This window comes from Primulina eburnea, chromosome 6 (genome assembly GCF_022965805.1).
Source record: "Primulina eburnea isolate SZY01 chromosome 6, ASM2296580v1, whole genome shotgun sequence".
NCBI lineage: Eukaryota > Viridiplantae > Streptophyta > Magnoliopsida > Lamiales > Gesneriaceae > Primulina > Primulina eburnea.
In genome coordinates, this window is record NC_133106.1 from 17,490,698 (window position 1) to 17,507,401 (window position 16,704).

At 34.1% G+C, this 16,704-nt stretch overlaps 1 protein-coding gene and 1 long non-coding RNA gene across 4 annotated transcripts; both read right to left on the minus strand.

The window, feature by feature from the left end:
- Positions 1-5,927: 5,927 nt before the first annotated feature.
- On the minus strand, positions 5,928-10,347 carry LOC140833833 (vacuole membrane protein KMS1-like). Of its 2 annotated transcripts, none has more exons than XM_073198274.1 (8): positions 9,910-10,347; positions 8,402-8,560; positions 8,163-8,241; positions 7,482-7,784; positions 6,933-7,090; positions 6,731-6,847; positions 6,450-6,629; positions 5,928-6,370 (listed from the first exon to the last, which is right to left on the minus strand). In XM_073198274.1, exons 2-8 carry the CDS (start codon positions 8,468-8,470, stop codon positions 6,179-6,181), a joined length of 1,098 nt encoding a protein of 365 aa, XP_073054375.1. In that variant the 5' UTR covers positions 8,471-8,560; positions 9,910-10,347; the 3' UTR covers positions 5,928-6,178. The 2 variants fall into 2 exon arrangements, with proteins under 2 accessions (XP_073054375.1, XP_073054374.1); XM_073198273.1 differs by having other exon boundaries at positions 8,402-8,613.
- A 1,130-nt stretch (positions 10,348-11,477) lies between these two features.
- Positions 11,478-14,459, minus strand: LOC140833834 (uncharacterized). 2 transcript variants are annotated; one of them, XR_012118581.1, is made up of 4 exons: positions 13,835-14,459; positions 12,622-12,727; positions 12,398-12,539; positions 11,478-11,734 (listed from the first exon to the last, which is right to left on the minus strand). It is a non-coding gene; the product is annotated as an uncharacterized lncRNA (long non-coding RNA). The 2 variants fall into 2 exon arrangements; XR_012118582.1 differs by having other exon boundaries at positions 12,622-12,690; positions 13,835-14,458.
- Positions 14,460-16,704: the final 2,245 nt, after the last annotated feature.

Genomic DNA, 16,704 nt, shown 5'->3' on the forward strand with positions numbered 1-16,704 from the left:
CATCAAGGTTCGATTACGAAGCCCAGAAACACCATTCAATTGTGGTGTTCCTGGTGGAGTCCACTGTGAGAGAATCTTATTCTCTTTTAGATAACCCAAAAATTCAACACTCAAATATTCTCCACCTCGAGCAGATCGCAGTGTCTTAATACTCTTTTCTAGCTGGTTTTCTTCTTCAGATCTAAATTTTTTCAACCTTTCACATGTTTCAGATTTGTGTTTCATCAAATAAACATACCCATACCTCGAATGGTCATCATCAAATAAACATACACAAACATTCATTCTTGTATAAATTGCAAAAATCTTTAGCAAAAACACAAGAATAACCATCCCTATCAGACACAGAAATATAAACAATGTTTGTAACTAATTCAGGAACATATAAAATGTCTCTAAAAAATAACTTAAAATCATTGTCTAAAATTAAAGTACCATCTCCAATGGCAGTGACAGCAACCCTTGCTCCATTTCCTAGTCTTAGAAATGTCTCACCATCTCTAAACCTCTTGTTTTTCCCATCACCTGCAAATCATTGCATAGATGAGAACCACATTGGTATCCAATACCCAAGAAGAGTAATTAATAGAAACACCAACTTCAATGTAAAACATATCATGGCCAGAATGCTTCTGGGCAAGATACTCTGTGCAATTACGCCTCCAATGTCCAGGCTTGTTGTAGTGGAAACAGACATGTTCCGACTTGTCATGCTTTGATGGCCCCAGAGTTGATTTATTGTTTGGCTTGTTCTTCTTTGGTGGGGCATAACGCTTTTTGCCTTTATTTTGGGCACCCTTTTTCGTGCTGGATGATGATCCCATTAGAAGAACATGTTTTTCTTTCTTGATAGTGACCTCATAATTAGTAATCATGTTGACCAACTCTTCAATGGTGGCCTCGAGCTTATTCATATTAAAATTAACCACAAATACATCGAACGAGGAGGGCAGTGAGAGCAAGAGAATATCAGTTGAGAGCTCACTAGCAATAACCACGTCGAGCCCCACCAATTTCTCAATGAGCCCAATTATCCTAACACCATACTCATGGACCGAAGTCCCATCTCGCAAGCGTGTAGTCATGAGTTCTTTAACAGTATCATGTCTCTCTGAACGAGTTTGTACATCGTACAATTCTTCCAGATGAAGGTGAATGTCAGCAGCATTCACCGCCTCCTCGAACCTCCTCTGAAGTTCATTCGACATAGAAGCCAACATGTAGCACTTAGCTTGAAGATGAAATGAATAAATGATTCATACTCTGTTTAGAGATTTCATGTACAATTATTTCATCAGACTACACGGGATATTCACACCCGTAGGTGATCGGTGAATATTCGACTACAATACACTGGCTCCTACATGTGTCGCAACTGTACCCAATCTCGCTACCTGATGACCCTCCTGGAGTCGGTAAACGAGTCAGAGCACAACCCTAGCATATAGAGCCTCGGTGTTGTCCCGGGTTCATAAGGAATAATGGTGTACAATCACAACTATCCTCTCGATGAATGATAACTACTTTGAAAGTCATAGGGAGGGCAGTTCGGTATAATCATCATATGACTACCCATCTGCGTGATTGGATATCTCTATGTCCTTACCAAGAAACTCGGTACACAACATCACAGATGCTAGTCTCGAGCTCAAGCGACATTTATACATGTTTTAGGCGGCTGAATCGACTAAGAACGAATTTAGATTATATATTATTTACAAATGAGTTTCAACATCGAATTACGATTCATTTATATTAAAATATAATCAAAGTCTTTATCTATGTTGATCATATGATAATACAGATAAAGAAATAACTAATCACGAAATAATGCATTATATTAAAATAAAGATTTTTTTATTACAATCGAGTCAATAAAATCACTAGTCAACAGTTGGCTTACAAGATATCTACTCTAACACGACTACCCATATTGCCATTGGGCCTGATAATTGTAATGAGAGGCGTTGAATAACGACTCTCTACACCAATCTGTAATTTTTTTTAATTTCAATGTAGTCCAATTTTTTTTATTAAAAATAGATGTTCATTTGTTAGTTGATATTGCAAATTCTAAAATTCTCTCAACTCCAATTCTCTTATTTTTAGATTCAAAGTTCTAACCATTCTTGCAATTTTATAATGTTTAATTTAGGTATTCAATTCAATCGTCTCTCCAATTTTATACCATATAATTATTTCTTTTGTATATTAAAATTCATTTCCTATCTTTTGTGATGACCTCTTCTTCAAGCCGCGGTGTTCGTAAAATTATTGCTAATTTTGCAAGATTCTCGAGTTTGAAGATAATTTAATTTGAACTTCAAGAACTATATTGGTGATGATTTTAATGGACAAGATGAAGAAGAACATTTGGACGACGATGACGGGGGCATTGGAGATGCAATTGGTTCGATTGGGACTGCCCCCACGGTTGAGACTAGGGCATCTAGTCCTGCAAAACAAAGAAAAATTTAAGATCGCTTTGAAATCTAACAAAAACAAGGTACTAATATTTTATTGTAATTTTTAAAATATGAAGATCTTATTCATATAAAACGGGTGGTTATGGTGGTGGCACCTGAACATTCAAAAAACACTTGGTTAAAAAACATAATTTTGATGAACAAACTTTGCAACTACGTGGTAAAAGAACCAATTCAACAACAACTAAATCTTATAACTTGATCAAATTTTGTATTAACTTCTGAAATTTTTCATAGAGATCTTACTAGAGTTATGGCTAGATGTGAACAACATTTTCTTATTTTTGAGCATGTTAGTTATGTCGAATTTATCACCAATGTTTTTTTTAATATTTCCATACATACACTTGGGAAATATTGTCATGAAACTTATAAGTAATATAAAAAAAAAATCATTAGTTATTCATCTTTCGAATCGTATGGTGTTAATTTGATAATCGATATTTGGACTAATGTTAAAAATGAATCTTATCTTGTCATTATATGTCGTTGGATTGATGATACTTAGTGTTTGCAAAAAAAAAAAAAAAAAAAAGCCTAAAATGTTTAGATAAAACACACATTGGTTATAGAATTCCTAGATACATCATAAATATTTGTAGATAGTATCATATTGAGAATAAAATTATGTTCATCACATTAGATAATGCATCAAATAATAATAATGTAATAAGACAATTAAAGACCATTCTAATATCGATGTTAAATGGTGAATTATTTCATATTAGATGTACATATCATATAATTAATTAGTTTACCCGTTAAAGATAATTTCAATGATAATAGTTGTAATACGATAGAAATATTCAAATGTTATATTAAATTGATTTGTCAACAAAGATATGGTAAAAAATTTAAATATTTATGTGAAAGTAATGGTGTTAGACATAAAATTTTTCTACTATTGTTGAAACTTGTTGAAATTATTTTTACCATTTCCTTATACAATATTATCGTATAAAAATATGCTCAATCCGTTTTATAATTTTATTGTTGTATATTTTTTTCAACTTGAAAAAAAATGATTGATATTTTATTACTAAATGTATTGCTTTATTAGAAATATTTAAAACCACAGATGAAAGATTTTCTGGCATTCATTACCCTACCATATCTTATTATCGATATATTTTATAAATTTGCTGAATATAGAGATGATTAGAATTTTAAAATTTGTTTCAAGCATAGAAAATAAATTTAAAAATGTTTGGGAGGTAACCTCACATGTGCATTGTCTAGCAACTTTATTAGACCCAATTCAAAGTGAGGACATTAGAATTCTTTTTTTGAATATTATGGCAAATTTTTGGACAAGTGTGTTGACGATCAGAGAACGTTTGTGATGCAATCTCTTCAGAAAATATTTCAACTGTATTATAGTGAACAGGGATCGGAGAAGGAGCCATTCGGTTGAGAAATCATTGGAATTAGCTTTCTACAAACTTTAAGACGTCATAAATATAAATAAAAAAAAGTGTTCAGAAGCTCATCAACAACTTTTTTTGAATCAGATTTTTCAAATGAAAGATACCTTGGATATTTTATAATAATTTAAAGAAAATTCAAGACAATATGTAATCTTATCATCAATTACAATAGACGTATTCGCATTTCAATGCTCAAGTGTAGCATCCGAGTTGACGTTCTCAACATGCAATCGAGTAATTGGAAATAATAAATACAATATTTTCTCAGAGTCTATTATCATGTTTCTATTACTACAAGATTGGTTTAACGCTAAAAAAAGAATAGGACGATAGTCACTATCGATGAATTTGCTAGTCAAATTTATGCAGTAGAAGATTGAGATGTAATTTTTTTTAGCTAAAGTTGAAAATATATTTTAAGTTGAAATTTCAATAAATGAATAGCTATTTTTGTTATTGTTTGCAATTTTTAATATAGCATGTTGGAATTGTTGGGCATAATGAATTGAATTTAGCCATGAAAATCAAGAAAGACTCCAACGAAAGCAACACAAGAAACAAATATTGCTTCAAAAATATCCCAGCATGTGGGCTCGAAACCGGTCTGAACCAAACCGAAAACTGTCCAACGATACTGAATTGAAATTTCCGTTAAAATTGGTTATGAGGTTTTACCTTATAACCGGAACCGAAACCGATTTTTCAACCAGTTTTTTCCTGTTCTTGGACCTCTGGAACAGGAACCGATCGAAACAGGACCGAAACCGGAGAACTCTTAAGCATGCCTAGTGAAACCAAAGAAGTTTGTTGTTTACGGGTCTACGTCTACGTAGACTCGTTTATGAACAGTCGTCTATGGTTACTTTGACATGTTAACGAGCTAGTTTATGAGCAAATCAGATCTTAATACTTTGGTCTACGACTATCTAGACTCGTTTACGAGCTAATCGAATCTTCATACTTCGATCTACGTAATTTGAACAATTACATTTGTTTACACATTCGGTGTGTGTATATATATATATATATATATATATAGTGGATATTTGTCACATTAATTGCATGTCAAGAAATGATTAATATTTAAATAAATAGTGGGAGCATAATGTTTGTCAAAACCAGACAAGAAGACTGTTTACAAAGAAAAAATTTGTCAAAACCAGACAACTGTTTACAGAGAACAAAGTTCTATATTTCTGTAACAGATAAATGAAGAGTCATGAATGGTGAATTTTCATATCTATTTATTATTTATATTGGACTTACTTTGGATTCAATGATGACCTGACCCACCTGTACCATATTGGTCCCACGTTAGTTTTTCAGTGGCATGGTCCCACAGCCTATTATAACATGGGGTATGGCCCAATTGACATACGCCAAAATTATCGAAGATAAATAAAGATTCTGGTTTAATATTTTGGTAATTGAAATTCAAATTAGAAGAATAACAAGTTGAATCAAGTCAAGTCAAATTTTATGTTCATCCTAAATTACAGAAGATTATTAGTTTAAAATACCGTTATGGCACATAAACTCTACTCAATCAGATACAATTATTTTTCTTTCCAAAAAAATAGAAGAGTGAAAAGAAAGTCATGGAAAGAAGTATTTAGTACAAACCACAAGTTGGATTAAACAAAGTCAAATTTTGGCTGGCGAGACACTTGGAATATTGCATTGTAAAAAGCCATTTCATCTCATATTACATACATAATCTTATTCCAAGATTTCATTAGACATTGTCACATTGATAATGAATGCCACAAATGAAATGCATACCTACATACACCAAATATGCAAGAAAACATCTCTTGTTGACGACAGCGAAATAGATTTCGAACCAGCCCATCAACTACAGTTTTTTCACCAAGCCGAATCGAACCATACCAAATTTGTTTTCTGATTTTGAGATTTTGGTTTGCAGGCATAATGTTGAGTGCAAAATCAGTAACAAAGAAAATGATGGTTTCAAAAAGAAAAAAAAAAGGCTTGACAAGCCAAAAACCAAGTGTTCATAGTCAACTGTAAGCAATGGTATAAATTAACTTGAGTGAAAAAAATAATGCGTCCTCTGATGTTTCACAGAATAAACAATTCCATCAATTTCAGTTCTTTCTGCAAATTCCTCGCACATAAACCCTTACAAATTCATGTGTTTTCCGAGTGGGTTCCAAGGGTCACTGCTGACGCCCAGATTTCTAACACCTGTATTCTTAACTTAGAGTTGTAAGAAAAGACACGAAATAATTTAGAATGAGAGGTTCATCTAGATGAACTATCAGAGTCGTCAGAATACTTGGGTGACTTGTTCCTTAATGCAGCAATTTCCTCATCTTGCTGTTTCTTTAGATATCGTTGTGCAGTTGCATTAACAATCTTGACAAAGAAGTTCATTAGCATGAACCAAACCACCGTATTCCAGATGAAAGCCAGTGAAAAATCCCACTTTTTAAGCTGATATATTAATTAATTATATACTGTAAGAAATGGAGATATATACCGATAGTTACATGAATCTTGAAATGTTTGGTACCTCGATATTTGAAGGGACATGGGGTTTGGTGGCCAAGTACTTGGCTTTCATAGAGTGAAGCTTGGCAGTTAGGTCGGGTAAGATAGAGTTGAAACCAGGTATGAGGCTAAGAACCCAAATTAGTTCGTTCTCGATCCAGTCAAGAAGTTGATTGTTGCATACAGAAATTATAAAAACCGTCTGCAGATAAATTGATGTATGGTGAGAGAATATTCATGTAAATATTTCCGGTTCAAGATGTTGACAAAACCCTTAATTAAAACTTCAGGTCAGTTACCGACCTGGATGTGAGTCTTAATGATCGCTTTGCCTATCATTGTTGCGAGAAAGAACTCCCAGAAGGGAATTCCGAATTGTCCACACATAATGCCCGCAAGATCAAACAAAGGATTTGGTACCTAAAAATTATTTGTAATAAAAAGGAAAATGTGAAAAAATAATCCTATTCATGCAAGAAGGGATAGAATGAGGAATGGCACTGACCGAAGCAAGAATCAAAATTGTGACAAAGTTTAAATATTGAGCATGTGATAAGAACCAGCGTTTGATTTGATTTAACTGTGCAGATATAAACCCGACATCTTCTGTTGAGGAAGCATCCAATTTTTTCATAGCATCGACTCTGTTACCTGATAAGCTTGCTGTCTCATGAAGAAGATATATGTAAGGTTCCTAAGTTGATAAATCCAGGCATTAACTAACTTCCAAAAAAATGGAAACAAGAATTTTCATGATTCAGGACAGAATCAAAATAATATGGTCACGTCATCTAAATAGTTCAACAGTAGATAACTAATATTGTCCAAGCAACAGATAGTATAGCGTAAAGAATAGTAGTAGAAGTCATGATTGGAGAATTTTGCAATAAACAGAAATAACCTTTTGTTCAATCGTCTCACGCAACTTAGTTGATGTTTATATCATCCTAGGAATCATGTCTCTCGCCTGTTCTTATAACTATAGTTTGCTTTAAAACTGACTCAACAAAGGCATTTACTCAACGATACAGATAAAACAATAAATGTCTCTTACCAGCCCGTGAAATGAAATAAGGGGGGAGTTCTCCAAGAGCAGTCCCAAGGCCCCACAGCATGGCCTCCAACTGTACCTGCGGTAATATGCTGCCTAGAGGAACCCTTATAATACCATCTGAGGATTGAAAGATCGGGGGTCCAAATTCAGCACAGTCCTTGCCAAGCCATGATGGGCTTCTTTTTAGTTGTATTGTATCATATGGAGCACTCTTGATGTCTATTCGGCCACATTGCATTACTTTTATGGTGAACAAGGCAATATGAGGTCCCAGATACAGAACAAAAGTGTGCAATCCAGATCCTATGTGAAAACAGAGGAGGAAATAGTTCAATAAAATAACAGGGGAAGATGCAACCTGATACAGCAAGTATATACTTTGTTATAATTTCAGAAGGTTAAATAGTTAGTCTGGTTTTTTTTTCCTTTTTTTGTTGAGAGAGTTATTTTGGTTTTTATATTTATGTATTCAGATGCATGTTCAACACAAAGAGCTAACGAAATGCGCAAACAATGACCATTTGACAGGCAAGATCACGCAACATTAAACGCAGAAAATGTGAACACCTCAGTGACATTCTCATGGTATCTCTTCATCAGCTATAAATTTTTTTCCAGGATTAATCGATCATCACAATCAATATTAGAATGACCGTGCTGATTCAAGCTGATTTTGCTTACCAAGTCCAATGGAGGATGCAACACCAAGAGCCACCCACCATAGTCCAAATCGGATATATCTCATAACTTCCTCGACATGCTGCATTTTAGATTAAAGTAGCACTGTTTTATAAAGAATATCCTAACATGTTTCGACCACTAACAAAACAATTAACACAAACAAATGTGGGAAAATTCATATCATTCATGATTAACCACTGTTCGATTATTCAAAACTATCATAGCAAATACTCCATTACCTTCTCATGAGGACCATCGACAGTCACAAGCAGTACCCCAGAAATCACAGGTAAGGTACTCAACAGCATAAGCCATACGCCATGGGATAGAAGATATGCCACTGATCGTTTGAGATATAGTATGACGGCCAAATTGAAAAGTTTTAGTGTCTTGAATGGCTGCGAGGTCAGAGTCAAATTATCTAAATCATGTTGATGTTTTATCTGAAGTCCTGCAGAAAAACACGGTTTTTTTTCACTTCCAAATAACATAAGATAGAAACCCTCATGCATCATTTGGTTCGTTGGATTGGATAAGGAATAATGTATAACATATGAATGATAAATCAATATACATGAATAACAAAATGTTGTAAGACTCTAATCATTCATAGAATTTGAGTTAAATGTTGAATAAAACAAGCATGTATAATTATTTAATATCTTCTCATTTGTACCGAACGATATCTTACATGAAAATCACCAATGGAGCTAGTACGACGTTGTTTGCATCGTTATTTAAAATCCACAAGATGTGCCTCTATGCTCAACGTGCAGAAGACCCAGCCTTTGCACCTAGAGTGAATAAGGAGCACAGCACAGAGCTAAAGCACACATCTTGATTCACCTTAATGGCCCAAGGTGCATTTAAGCGTGCCTCGAATGAAAAGATTGCATATTTTCAAATTTAAATGGCATCCAATGTTATGGTCATTCATATTGTTTGCATACTAAATAATATTTGTTTAGTTGATATTTCAAGGCTCGTACATTTTATATCAGATGCTGGGTAATATATTTTTAACTCACGCATCTAACATGTAAATACCATTATTATTCAGCGTGAGTCACTCCAAAAATGTTTTCGGCCTCGATTTAGGCATCAAGCCCATGCCCCAAGGGAATTTTTGTCTTTGCGTGCTTAGTATTATTGACAACTATGCACTAGAGTAAAACTGATGGTGACTTTTTTAACCAATCTTACACAAGATGATCAAACTCTTTCACTGCCTCAGGTTTAAAATCCATGATAATCAAGAAAACAGATTCTGAGATGCCTCACATTTCATTGACCAACATGCCAATAGCCCAATACTACATTCACAAAAAGCAACTACCTTCCTAAAGAAACACTCCAACCCTGTAGGTTTGAATCCCTAGATAATGACTCCTAATAAGGTTCATGCCCATGCTCGTGCAATAAGTAAAAACCCGTATGACTGCTGTAGTCGTAGTCAAAAGTAAACACACTATGGCACTATGCTAACCAAACTGGCAAAAAGCCTAAAAAGTAGTAATAAACAGTTAGCCTTTGCAACAAAAATCATTCTCCTTCCAAACAAAAAGCTCTCATATTCACAACATCCAATTGAAATTTCGTATTAATATTAACACCCATAACATCACAACATACACACGAATCAACACTGAAATTTTCCCCCATCTCATAACACAAACCCACCTTTCACAAAAAGAAATTCCAAATCAAATTTAAGTCCTAAAAATCAATATCAAAGAAAAACACTTACCAGAGATCAGCACGCCCCTGTCGCGAGAACTCTTACGGGACTTCGACTTTTTCTTGGATCCCATTTTTTATGCTCTTTCACATGCCATCTCGCGCGCGCGCGCGCACTTTCCCGAGGCGTCCAATTGTTTTGCTGAAATGTATCTATGAATCCAACACCGTTGGATTACAGACGAAGAGGGATGGAAGAAGTCTTGATTGTGAGTGAATCAAACAACAAAAGATGGAATTTTTTAGAGAGATCTGAGGGGTGTGAATTGATCGTGGGTAGCGCACTTTCCCGAGGCGTGCAATTGTTTTGCTGAAATGTATCTACCAATCCAAGACCGTTGGATTACAAACGAAAAGTGATGTAAGAATTCTTGTTTGTGAGTAAAAACCACAACTTCTCACGGATTTGAGGTCCGCCAGAAAAATCCGAAACAATGACGGGTTATCTCGATTTCTTCGGGTTTGGATTCGAGTTCAGAGATTTTTTATTGGTTCGAGATGTCTTATGAAATTAATATCTTGAGTCCAAACCCGTACTGAAAGTAATATCAATTATAAAATTATGATTTTATTAGTATTAATAATATTAATATATTATTAACACTAATAATAATAGATAATAATAAGTTTTGATTTGAGAAAATACTTGAACTCGTCTTCGTCTTGGCCCATCAATATTTTAGAAATGGGGATGAGAAGTTGATCCCCGCAGTTTCAGGTTCGAGAATTTCACGAACCCGAAAAAGCGGGGATCGAGACGGGTATGAGGGTGTGCATGGAATTCGGAGACAAGGATGGAGATGGCAAACCCCGCCCCGCCCGATTGTCATCCCTATTTGTGAATGAATCAAACAAAAAAAGATGTAATTTTTCTGAGAGATCTAAGGGGTGTGAATCTGTTGGATCTCGGTTTTCTCATGCCCAAACGCAGCGGAAGTTTTAAATGTTTTAGATCTTGACATTCAAGATATTTTTGAAGACTCGTATGGTTTTAAAAATAAACATTCAGAGGATGTTAAAGAATTATACCTTTGGTGAATAATTTCTAGTAGAATTTATATGATTTACTTCGCATATTCAACGAAGTCATAGGTAGATAGTTGTCGAAGTAGATACACGTGAAGTAATAGGGTACCATTTTACTTCACATTATAACTGAAGTCGTATCCAAGAATTAGCGAAACCTTTGTCGGTTCAATGAGAGAAAACCGATCCATAAATAAACCGATGTCGAAATAAAACAACGTCTTTTATTTCATCTATTTCGTAAAGTGCAGAAGTAATAGCTTATTTATAACTTCATAGTTTACATTGACTGACGAAGTAAATGTTTTTTTATAACTTCACATGTTTTGTATTTGTTGAAGTATTTGATATTTTGTTACTTCACATTTAAATTTATTGACGAAGTAATCGATTTAAAATACTTCATTTTTTTTTTATTACAGTGAAGTAATTAAAGAAGAACGACTTCACAATTATTGAGTAGTGAGGAAGTATATTTTTTCTTTAACTTAGACACAATTTTAATATGAGGAATTATTTTGTATTTTATTACTTCATCATTGAGTTTAGTGATAAAGTAAATAATCATATTTTATTGCAAAACTGTATATTCACAAGTATATACACAAAACCAAAAGTGTATATCCAAAAATATATCTACAAATATGTCCACAAAAAGAAAAGTGTACATCCAAAAGTATATAAAATGCACAATGACACAAATAATCCATTTAAGCACCTACACAAGAGTAGACGAATTCGCTCCATTCACTTCTGACTTCATCATATTGAGATTGATTGTAATAATGGTTCTTAATTGATCCTGCAAACTGAAATGTAAAAAATACAAGATGCAGTAGATTAATAAGATCATTCATCCAAAATAAATGAAAATATATATCCACAAATGAGAATGCATTATTCGGAGCAATTTTCAGGATATATTTCATCTTAATTTTTAGGAGATTCTGTACTTCAAAATAAAGAGCAAAACAACATATCAATTATCATAAAATGCATATTAAACCATTAATTCTAATAACAAAAATTCTAGAATTAATAATTATATAAATTTCATGTGCACATATCCCAATGACAACAGTTTATCTCCATAATAAACCAGAGCATGTAGTAAAAAATTGTGTCAAGGACTCAAGAATTCAATTGAGGGACTGAGAGGGGGGGGGATCCAAATTAAGATAATGATTCAATTTTCATTCCTTGTGATGCCTAAGCAAAATTGGTATTCTCAAAATGATTACTCATTAAATCTGAAGTTTTTTTGTTTAAGATGACGACTATATCTACTCATCCCTCGATAGGTTTGTCTTGTGTAAACAAAAGCCAATGAGGTTATTTTCATACTTCAAACTAGTATCATCAGCTAAGTTTAAGCTGCACCATAAATTGGCAAAAATCTACTTAACTTTTAACTAATTGTGCTCGAGTTATTAACATAACAACAAGCTCAAGAACGAATAAGAAGAGTGTACCTGTTATTATAACACATCCACACAAGTCAAGAGCTCTGAGGCTAGGGCAACCACGTGCTAAACTCTTTACCCCTTCGTCACAAACACGATCACACCATCCAAGAGTCAATGATTGCAAATTATTACAGTTGGATCCAATCGCCTGCACAAAATAGACACGCAGAATTCAGAGCCAAATTCAACATCATAAGATTAGTGGGTACAAAATTCTAAATATATTATACCTTCAAAGCCCTATCAGATGCTGCCTTCACACATCCACAAAGATTCAAAGATTTCAACTTCCAGCAGAACTGGTGATAGAACAAGATCATTCATGTCTTTCTTGCACTTAATAGGAAAAAATCCAGTTAACCTAGTTGTTCTTAATCAAAACTACGATAATGTTCATGTTGTTCTTTTCTATAAAGCGGAAATAAAAGATTATCGAGACATGAAAAGTTTACGAAAATCGCATCGGACATTAATTATGAAATTAAAACATATTTAAAACATGTATATGCTGTATCCACTAAAAAAAATATGAAATTTGTTTCATCCTGTTATTCTTGTGGATGAACTTAAATTCATCCCCACAACTGCTAATAGCACTTGTTAACTGACAAAAACGAAAGAAAATGATATCTACCAATCGAATACCAATTTCTTAGCTGCACACAAATGCTCGGTGTAAAAGGGGTTATGAATTCTCCACTTCAAAGATAACAATAACAAACAAGTTTGATCTGATACTAGACTGGTGGCAAGTATTCGGTAGAACAAATTTACAGTCCACAAACATGAACTAAAACAGAGGAACTCCATCTCAACTCTCAGATTGGTCTGATAAGTGATATGTATAATATACAACTGTTAATTGGAAACAACCTCATTATACTAACGGGGTTTCGAAACACGTCCCCGATATTAGATATGCACTAATATATTACTAACGTATTTATGTTCTACAAGCAAAAATCATTCAAACCTCGTACAACCAGCAACAAATTTCTCTACTCTCTTTTCTTGTTACCCCATTACGAGACTCAGTCTACCCATATATGATATAGCCACATTTCATCACAATTTGCACTGAAAAAATTGAATGCTGCGAGATAGAATTTTTAACAAATCCACAAACAATACAAGTTCAACTCTCAGAACAGCGATATAATTGTTTGTAACCTTGATTAAAATTGATATGTTTTTAACCGTCTAAAAGTATTCTTGCAATCTTGAATGAATTCATTTCATCATGACTTGTATCCGTACAGAACAAGATCCCACACAAGTTCATCAACCTAAGGAAAATGTGAGCAGATTTGTTATCTTCTTCGATTTACTAGGCCCAAAAACTTAATAGTCTCTGATCTACAAACCCACCATCACCATCCATATTCTAACCATGTTTAAATCAAATATTTACTGATACAATAATTACGACATTTTCGTACTTACAGAGGTGGATTCCAATATGGCGATTCCTTATCCAGCAATATTCGAATCAAACCTATTCGAGTAGATTCGTCACCCGCCCAACATCCGGATTCGGATTTAGTTCCAGGAGATTCTCCTTGCATAGTTTCTCGAACATCTTGGCCCTAAAATCCCTAACAGATTCGACCCTTTGCATCACCGGAACTGCCTCCTCCCATGCGTCAAAATAGCTAATCTCAGTTCGGGTCAAGATCCAGGTTGGAGTCGTTGGGAGCCTGAAGTTCTCGGATCTTGTCAAGTGCGTCCTCGGAGAAGAATTTCCACCCATCCATGAATGAGGCATGGACTTCACTTTTCTCAACTACAGCTGGCGCATGGAAGACATCATATCGTTGGCCGAGATGCTCATCGGAGACATCGGGGGCGACTCGGCCAGCTTCTGCTGCTTTGCACAGTGATATTGCAATTCTTGTTGATGGCGTAGTAGAGGCCGTAAGCGGGAATTTTATCGGAGAAGCGCTGGTCAATTTCGGAGGAGTCAAAGCCAAAACAGAGATCTATGCAGGCGGCGACGCGGCTTGAAGAGAAAGGGAGAAGGGGCGACTGGTTTGGGGTTTGGGATGTTTGTGTGTGTATTTTGTGTATATAGGCGCTACAATTTAAAATCTTAAGAGATTAAATGTTAATTATAGGTTCATCTTTTACAAATTAATTAAAGAAATTAAAAGTTAAGTATGATAATTTTTTTACTTCACTAAATATAAATTTTAATTTTTTTTAATTTTTTACTTCATCAAAACTACTCTGTCGAAGTAAAATGTTACAAAAAATTAGAAGTAAAGCCCGTATTTTTTAAATTTTGAAGTAAAAAATAATGTTTTACTTCGCCGATGTTATTACCGAAATTGATCGATATATACTACTTCATCATTAATAATCATCGAAGTAACCAGTGGTGAAGTAAAAACCAAAAATTCTACTAGTTATATAATTGGCACCAACTACTCCGTTATTAGCGGACGTAGCTCTTGTTGTAAATCCTTACGAACGTTCTTCGATCAATTTCTTTAATCTATGAATCAGGACCACGATCGGATTACTTGTTTCTCTTCTAACTTACACTAGAAAGTATAGAAGAGATTTTGCGTAGAGATAGAACACAAAAATTTTTGTTCAAAACCTTTGAGAGTATTAATATTGGAATAAGCCGAATACTCTCTTGCAATTCCTCCCAAAAGTCACGAATGAATCTTGTGCAAAAATTGAGAATAAAGAAATCTAAATCTTTCTTTAATTATCATTTACTTAATTAATTAAGTAAACTAAATATTTGGAGGATTATGGTTGTGATTCTCAAAATCTCACAATCCAAATTAGTTCAGGCTCTCATTTTAGGTCAAAAAAAATTTCATAACCTAATTAACATTAATGGACTTGATTAATTAATTGGGTTAGTCCAAATAGTTTAATTAATTAATCAAAATCCATTAAGAACTTTAATTATTTAGTGTTGGACTTGTACTCCTACAAGCCCATAAAACATATTTTTCACTATATTTAATTTAATATTTAATAAATTCAGCTTTTGAGTTTAATAAATTAATCCTTAAATTTTATAAATTCAACTCTTTGGATTTATTCTCTCCAAATTTCATAAATTCAACTTCTTGAATTTACTATCTCATAAATTTAACTCCTTGAATTTATTTTTTCAAAATTTGATTATCATAAATTCAACTCCTTAAATTTACTATATCATAATATAAATTCAACTTCTTGAATTTATTCTCTCAACGGGAACAAATGACCCAGAGCTTGTGTGACTCTCAATGGTTCAAGGATACAGCTAGTCCTGGGTTCACAATTCTTTGTGATTCAGGATATAATATTTTATTCGCGCTTATCCTAACTTGCCCCATTCTATGTATCAACAATTGATAATGAGAATTTCAGAAATCATATTTCTGATTAAACCCATCGAATCATGGTAAGAGCGTCTAGTAGCATCGTCCCATGATTCCCTAGGTATCACTGATAGTGCCTGCAGAACCAGTCGATTATGATTAACGTACAGTATGGTCCCTTCATCTCATATATCTCGATCGAATCTGCAACCATTGGTTCATCGAGAGTTCCATAATAATTCGATAACTATGTGACACATCTTTGAGAATAAATAGTAGCATCGCATGTACAATTGGAGAACTCTTTCTCTAACGTACATCTCATACTTTGGCCAGATATTTCATTTACTATTTTTTCATCAGATCACATAGGACATCCACACCTTAGGTGGGCGGTGAATTCCCGACTACAATGCACTGGCTCCTACATGTGTCGCAACTGTACCCAGTCTCGCCACCTGATGACTCTCCTGGAGTTGGTAAACGAGTCAAAACACAGCCCTAGCATATAGAGCCTCAGTGTTGTCTCGGGTCGTAAGGACTAATGGTGTACAAACATAACCACAGACTTATCCTCTCGATGAATGATAACTACTTGAAAAGTTCGAGGCAGGGTAGTTCGGTATGATCATCATATGACTACCCTGCTGCATGCTTGGACATCTCTATGCCCTTACCAAGAAACACGGATCACATATGCTAGTCTCGAGCTCAAGCGACTTTTATCCATGTTTTGGGCGGCTAAATCGACTAGGAACGAATATAGATTATACAGTATTTACAAATGAGTTTCAACATCAAATTACGATTCATTTGTATTAATATATAATCAAGGTCTTTATCTATATTGTTCACATGGGTATACAGATAAAGAAATAACAAACCATGAAATAATGAATTATATTAAAACAAAGATTGTTTATTACAACTGAGTCAATAAATTCACTAGCCAATAGTTGGCTTACATGGTATCTACTCTAACAATCT

Excerpts from the sequence above, each read along its gene's own strand:
- LOC140833833 (XM_073198273.1), bottom strand. The coding sequence starts at position 9,973 with ATGGGATCCAAGAAAAAGTCGAAGTCCCGTAAGAGTTCTCGCGACAGG. Across the intron at positions 8,614-9,909 it reads CAGGGGCGTGCTGATCTCTG|GACTTCAGATAAAACATCAA; the intron begins GTAAGTGTTTTT and ends GTTTTTCTGCAG. Across the intron at positions 8,242-8,401 it reads TCGATGGTCCTCATGAGAAG|CATGTCGAGGAAGTTATGAG; the intron begins GTAATGGAGTAT and ends TCTAAAATGCAG.